We start from the raw sequence: 7,500 nt of genomic DNA on the forward strand, positions 1-7,500 counted from the left end.
AGCAGCTTCAGTGCTGCATCTTCCAGATCATCTCAGTGTCGTCATCACTTCACAGTCTGTAACGTTTCATTAACGCTCATCCTCATTGAGATTATTGATGAGTTAAAGTAAACATGATCAGCTGATCATTAGAGTGATTGAAGAAGCAGAAAATCCTTCATCCTGTTTTCATCATGAACTGATGATTGTTGAGTTTCAGACTCGTGCTGATTTCTGACATTTTACAGACGAATCAATGAACTAATCAATAAAAACTCTTTATGTCACAGCTTCTTCCTGGAGATGTTCTGTGTAGTTTAACATGAAACTTTTCACTGTTTAGTTTGTGTATCAATCAATAAATCAGCATCATGTTAATATTATCGTATTTATCATTAATGTTATTTATTGTTAATAACAGATTTATTACTAAAACAGATTCATCACTGAAATCATGTTATTAAACCTTCTGACTGACCTGAAGAGTTTTAGTCAAATTCACAGCTACACTGTGTGTTACTGGACACGTTCTTCTATCCTTACTGGGACCAGTACTCCTTGTTGGGACCAGTAGTCCTTGTTGGGACCAGTAGTGAGGTTCTGTTTAGGTTAAACTGGACAAGATGAATACAACGTCCTCACAAGGATCACTGCACACACTTGTGTGCATTACTGTGTGTGTGTGTGTGTGTGTATTACTGTGTGTGTGTGTGTGTGTGTGTTAACGACTTCCTGTCTCTGATTGGCTTCTTTCTGTCTCTCAGCTTCAGCTCCTGGTGGAGATCGTCTGGCCGCTCTTCATCTTCTTCATCCTCATCGCCGTGCGGCTCAACTACCCTCCGTACGAGCAGCATGAGTGTGAGTTTACACGACTTTATTCAAACCGTGTGTGTGAGTTCAGGTGAGAATAGATTCAAATAGAAACAACTTTATTGTTCAGCAGAGTAGAAAACAGCTGCGGAACAAGATCCTAAAGAGACCAGAACACATGTTTACTGATGAAGCCTCCTCCTCTTCCTCCTCCTCTTCCTCCTCCTCATCCTCCCTCATCCTCCTCCTCATCCTCCTCCTCTTCATCCTCCTCCTCTTCATCCTCTTTATCCTCCTCATCCTCATCCTCATCCTCCTCCTCCTCCTCCTCCTCATCCTCCTCATCCTCCTCCTCATCCTCCTCCTCTTCATCCTCTTTATCCTCCTCATCCTCATCCTCCTCATCCTCCTCCTCCTCCTCCTCCTCATCCTCCTCCTCCTCCTCATCCTCCTCCTCCTCATCCTCCTCCTCTTCATCCTCTTTATCCTCCTCATCCTCATCCTCCTCCTCTTCCTCTGTTGATTACGCTCAGAATTAAAGAGTCTTGTGTTCATTTCACCAAGCCACGCCCACTTCTGAACCGTCCAATCACAGCGGTGGGATTAGTAAAGACTCTACTGTCAGCAGCTGCAAACTAATTTAATAATCAGTGAATTATTCTGTGATTCAGCTTCTTTACTGTGAATATTTTCTGGTTTCTTTTGTCTCTGTGACACTAAACTGAAGATCTTTGGACTTTGGGAAACACTGAACCATGTTTTCACCATTTTCAGACATTTTATGGATCACAGATTGATCAGTAATGAGAGCGATCAATAGTTGCAGCTCTACCTGGAGTCACAGACACAATGTGAGAAGTGTTGTGAAGCTTCTTTAGTGGATAAAAAGCTTAAAACCACTTCACTAAATAATCAATGACCTGATTGTCCATGCAGTGATCTATTGATGTGATCAGACAGACAGACAGCGGGGAGTCACGGCTTCCTGTGAAGGCTGAACGAGTCTTCTTCATGTAAATCAGCTGTTTACATTTCAATAGACTGAAATCCTGTCGTCACTTCAGCCTGACTGTTTACCTGCTGATCAGCTGATGTGTGTGAATATTCAAACAGCATGTAAACAAACCTGCAACAATCACAGGAGCTCAGAGTGTTAAGAAGGTAGTTTCAGGTGTGAACGGCCAGGTGCATGCTGGGAGCTGATTATCAGAGTTTAGACTCTGGCACCTTAAAGGACGTCTGATATCAGGAGGTTATTGATTGATGATAATGTTTACTATGCAGACATGCTGCTTTAAACTCCTCATGCTGATCTATCAGAGAATTTATGACTTTATTACATCTGCTGAAGGTCAGAGCGCTCCGACCTGATAGTTATATAACACATGAAGGACAGGTGTGTTAAACCAGCAGTCAGGTGTCTGTAATCATTCCTCCTGTTCATACTGGATATTAAAAGATCCTTCAAATGTGCTTTAATGGAAGTGATGGAGGATAAAATCCACAGTGTGTCCACACAGTCATTTAAAGTCTGTGTGAAGCTTCTATTCAGCTTCATCAGTCTGAGTTAGTCATATCAAGTGGATATCTGACACATTTACAGTCTTTTTAGCATCAAATTCCCTCTTTGTGTTTCCTCGGACAGTGTTTCCCTGTTGAGCTGCAGGTGGAAGTATAGTAACAAAAAGAGGAACTTTGGCACTAAAAAGACTGTAACGTTGAAAGATATCTATCAGCATCAATATCTATCCATCAGCATGAAGCAGAGATCAATACTTTGATCTGATTGAGTCAGGAAATTGAAAGGGTTAAAGTCAGTAGTGTAAACCTGCAGTATAAAGTGTGAGCTGCTGTCCTTCATCAGCTTCGTCATCACATAAACACTTTTAATTAGATGAACCTGAAAGAAAAGTAAGGAGGAGGAAGACTGAAGCTAACTGTGCTAACTGTTAGCAAACTGTGACTAAACACTTATTAACTTATTACATACAACATAAAGATAACTGCAGTGTGAAGCTCACCGCTGCAACTAACCGTTATTTTCATTATCAGTTCATCTCCATTAATTGATTAGTTGTTTGGTCCATAAAATGTCAGAAAAAGGTGAAAAATGATAAGACGACGTCATCAAATGTCTTGTTTTGTCCACAACAAAGATCTTCAGTTTACTGTCATAGAGACGAAAGAAACCAGAAAATATTCACATTAAGAAGCTGCAATCAGAGAGTTTAGACTTTATGACTTAAAAAATGACTCAAAATGATTAATCGATTATCAAAATACATGATATGATTTCTTTATGGATTACAGACACAAAACAAAACTCAAATTGATAAAATGTTAAAGTGAAAACAATTATTTCCATCTTGGTTTCATGTTAGAAGTAAGAATACAGAATAGTTGCTGATTAATTGATTAATTGATGCAGCTTAATATTATTAAATATTTGGCTTTTGTAACTGATGCAGATCATAAAAGATAAAGATGAAGATGTTAAAGCTGCTGTCTGGTTCTGAACGTTGGACTGAGCTAGGCTAACAGTTTCCCCCTGCTCCCAGTCTTTATGCTAAGCTAGGCTAGCAGTTTCCCCCTGCTCCCAGTCTTTATGCTAAGCTAGGCTAGCAGTTTCCCCCTGCTCCCAGTCTTTATGCCAAGCTAGGCTAGCAGTTTCCCCCTGCTCCCAGTCTTTATGCTAAGCTAGGCTAGCAGTTTCCCCCAGCTCCCAGTCTTTATGCTAAGCTAAGCTAACAGTTTCCCCCAGCTCCCAGTCTTTATGCTAAGCTAAGCTAACAGTTTCCCCCAGCTCCCAGTCTTTATGCTAAGCTAAGCTAACAGTTTCCCCCCGCTCCCAGTCTTTATGCTAAGCTAGGCTAACAGTTTCCCCCCACTCCCAGTCTTTATGCTAAGCTAGGCTAACAGTTTCCCCCCACTCCCAGTCTTTATGCTAAGCTAGGCTAACAGTTTCCCCCAGCTCCCAGTCTTTATGCTAAGCTAGGCTAACCGTGACAGATCAGTAGATGCTGTAGAGTAAGAGGATTCCTCAAGATGTTGAACTGTTCCTTTAAAGTGAGCACATATCGAGTTCTTTATTAATCGTGTTAATAATCAGTGTTACAGCAGCATCTGCTCATAAATCACCACATACTAAAACAAGTCTATATAACTCACATCTAACAATAAACAGAATATATAACCATACATTCATGAGTAGAACATATGATGTTAATATATTATAACAGTCTTACATTAGTGAGTCAGGAAGACGCCGAACACTTATTTTAAAATCAAGACAGAAACAGGAAACATGAAATAAAAGAATAAACTTCAAACGTCATCGTATAAAAACCCATCAAACTGCTGAGAGACAAGCTGAAAGACATCCTGCGGTTTGATATTTAAGCTGAACATTAGAAAGAGCTTCAGGCGATGTTATTTACTGCAGGAACAAAAGCTGCTGACTGGAAACATCCACATTCCTGCCTGCTCTTTGTTCCCAGTGTGAGGAAACATCCTGCAGGTCTCCGCAGCCGACTGCAGGAACACTTCACTGAAACTGAGAGCTTTTATTAAAACGCTGTCTCCGGGTCTGAAAGCAGAAGCTTCAGGACGGGAAACACTTTCAGTTCTGCTGCAGAATATTTGTGTTGTGATTCACGGAGCATGTGAGCTCAGACGTGTTGAAACTCGTCTGCAGAGAGAAGATTTACTCTGATCCTCCTCAAGTTCTGCTTTTATGAAGCGTCATCGTTTCCTGACGAGAGGAGCAGAGTTTACTGTTTAATCTGAGCTCTTTATCACTTTACCCGCTCATAATAATCCAGATTATTCAGCTTTTATTCTTCTCTGAAATGTGGGAGATATATATATATATATATATATATATATATATATATATATATATATATATATATATATATGTGTGTGTGTGTGTGTGTGTGTGTGTGTGTGTGTGTGTGTGTATATATATATATATAGAGATAGATATTATTGATTAGTTGGACTTCACATCTCAGTTTGATGGAAACATAAATTCAAACTTTGATAAATACATTGAATATCTGACCTCAGTCATATTTCATTATTTCAGCAGCTTGTTATTAAATCGTTTCAAAGGAACTAAAACACTCTCATTATTGATTAATCTGCTGATTTATTTCCCATCAATTCATCTTTAAGAAAACATTTTAAAAAGTGTGAAAGTCTTCAGGTGTCAGTTATTGTGATGTAGTTCTGCTCCATAAAAGACTTGAGTGATGAACTGATGACTGGAATAATTGCGGTTTGATTTAAGGTTGATTGATTGATTGATTGATTGATTGATTGATTGGTTGGTTGTTGTACGGACTGTGTGGACATTCCGCTGACTGTCAGAGGGTGAATGTTTTATCTTATCAGTTGTGATTAGAAAGAAGCCAGTTGGCAGTCTTAAGGTTCTCTGATAGCAGCTCTGCTCCGCATACAGCTGACGGAGGGGTTAAAGGTCGCGCTGCCTCCGCCCTCGCTGAGCTCACTGCTGCAGCAGCTGATAAACCAATCACAGGTTATCTACCTGCGGCGTGTCCAGGTGAACGTTTGTTCCAACGCAGCAGCAGATAAAGACGGGACGTCTTCAGATTAAATCTGACTGCGGGCGAACACGATGACATCACACGTGTCGCTCACGTGTCGCGTGTCCTGAATCAAACAGGACAAACAAACTATCAATACTGATAATAATCAATCGGTCTTTACAGTAACTTAAAGCTGCAGCGTGAAAGACTTAGAGTTTCCTGTTGCAGCTTCTCAGATGTGATGATTTACTTTTCTTATAAGACAGTAAATGAACTGAAACAATCTATTAATAAAGAAACATATTGGAAATAATGATCAGATGGATCAATAATGATAAATAATGATGAGCTGCAGCCTGATGTTCAGTAAATATGAAGTGTGATAAACCACATGAACGACTACATCTCCCATGAGGCTTCGCTGCAGAGGTGGCTGCTGGGAACTGTGGTGCGTCCTGTATGTTGTTGAAGTGGAGCGGTGTGTTACACGTCACGCTGAGTCTTTTCTGTCCGCAGGTCACTTCCCCAACAAGGCGATGCCGTCGGCCGGCACGTTGCCATGGCTACAGGGAATCCTCTGCAACGCCAACAACCCGTGCTTCCGCAGCCCCACGCCGGGCGAGTCTCCGGGCGTCGTCGGGAACTTCAACGACTCCATGTGAGTCCAGATGTGACCTCCCTGATCAATGACTGATAATCAATCATCTCAGTTCCACCAGAACTGACTTAGAAATATATATTATATTATTTTATTACATCATCAAAACATCATCAAACTTCTACACAAGAAAAAGAACATGTTTATATATTATATTTATATTAATGTATATATATAATAAATATATATGTTTATATTATTATACATGAAACAAAGTGACGCTTCAACTACCCACAGTGTCAGCTGGAACGTTTCTCTAAACAGAAACACTTCAGCTTCCTGCAGGGATCAAACAGCTTGTTTTAATGTTTACGTTTCAGACTCTTCAGCTGCTTTCAGTAACTGACGGTTCGTCCGACAGCAACTCTTAAATCTTTAAACTCATCTCACATATAAAAACGACCTTTTTAAAACCTTTTAAGACCTTTTTATGAACGTTTGATGTTTGATGATGTTTTTGTTCTTTCTTCTTCTCTGTGAAATGAAGTTTAATATTATTATATATTAGATCTAAACTCAGCGTTTCCTTCAGGACATGAAAACTCTTTATTCGCTGTGACGGTTCGTCTCATTTCTGACATCAACTCTTTCTGTGTTTCTGCAGAATTTCTCGTCTGTTTTCGGACGCGAAGAAGATTCTTCTGTACAGTCAGAACGACAAGAACCTGGATGGATTTAAGGAGCTGGCTCAGGCCCTGCAGCAGCTGCAGAGCAGCAGATCAGGTAGGAAGTTTAGTTTTAGTTCACTTCATATTCAGACCTGACCTTAAACTGGTTTTTTAACAAACAAACAAAGTTGTTTAAAAGTTATTTTAAGCATCAGTTCCTGCCTGAAGATGAAGAGTTAAATGTAGAAACTGTGTTTTCGCTGTGAGTCGGTCAGTTTGTGGTTAAACTGAGCGACGTCTCTGCTCCCGTCGTCCCTCTGTGGGTTTTTCAAGCTCATTGAACAAAAAGAATTTGGTTCTTTGTGTGTTAATTATGAGTTTGTGTTTTGTGCTTCGCTACCTGCTCCGACCTGCCGGCTGTCCTCCTCCTCCCCCCTCTGATGGAGCTGCGGCACATTTCTGCCTTTTATTCGCTCTAATCGCGTCTGATGGGACAAACGGAGGCGTGTTGTTCCATGAGAACGAGCCGCTGCGGTGAGAGCGGGGGCGGGGAGGCGAGCCGCGGCAGGTTTACCTGCTCAGAGCTTCTCAGGTGATGTTCACCTGATCGCAGTGAGAGAGGAGGTTCGGGGGTTTCACACGGTCCGAGAGCTTCGGGGTCGGCGGGTGATGTCGGCGGGTCGGCTCGGCTCGGCGGCGCCACGCTGAGCGTCACTGAGTTCAGGACGGACGTGTCGCTCTGCAGCTGAACAAACAGGCCGGAGTCTGAGGATCAGTTCGCTCTGAACGTCCCGCAGCTTCACACATGACCGCCTGACCTTTGACCTCACAGCAGAACCCGCCGCTCGCTGCTCAGCTCTCCTCCGACTGAGTCGCCACATGTCTGATGTTGTTA

At 41.6% G+C, this 7,500-nt stretch overlaps 1 protein-coding gene across 2 annotated transcripts in view; it reads left to right on the forward strand.

Moving 5' to 3' along the window:
* LOC122990042 (phospholipid-transporting ATPase ABCA1-like) overlaps positions 1 to 7,500 on the forward strand; it is a 58,992-nt gene that overhangs the window by 3,697 nt on the left and 47,795 nt on the right. For both annotated transcript variants that reach the window (XM_044363162.1, XM_044363163.1), the window contains exons 3-5: positions 744 to 837; positions 5,856 to 5,997; positions 6,602 to 6,720. In XM_044363162.1, the coding sequence (XP_044219097.1) occupies positions 744 to 837; positions 5,856 to 5,997; positions 6,602 to 6,720 (355 nt within the window). The remainder of the gene's footprint in view (positions 1 to 743; positions 838 to 5,855; positions 5,998 to 6,601; positions 6,721 to 7,500) is intronic.

Source organism: Thunnus albacares, chromosome 10, assembly GCF_914725855.1.
Source record: "Thunnus albacares chromosome 10, fThuAlb1.1, whole genome shotgun sequence".
NCBI classification, from domain to species: Eukaryota; Metazoa; Chordata; class Actinopteri; order Scombriformes; family Scombridae; genus Thunnus; species Thunnus albacares.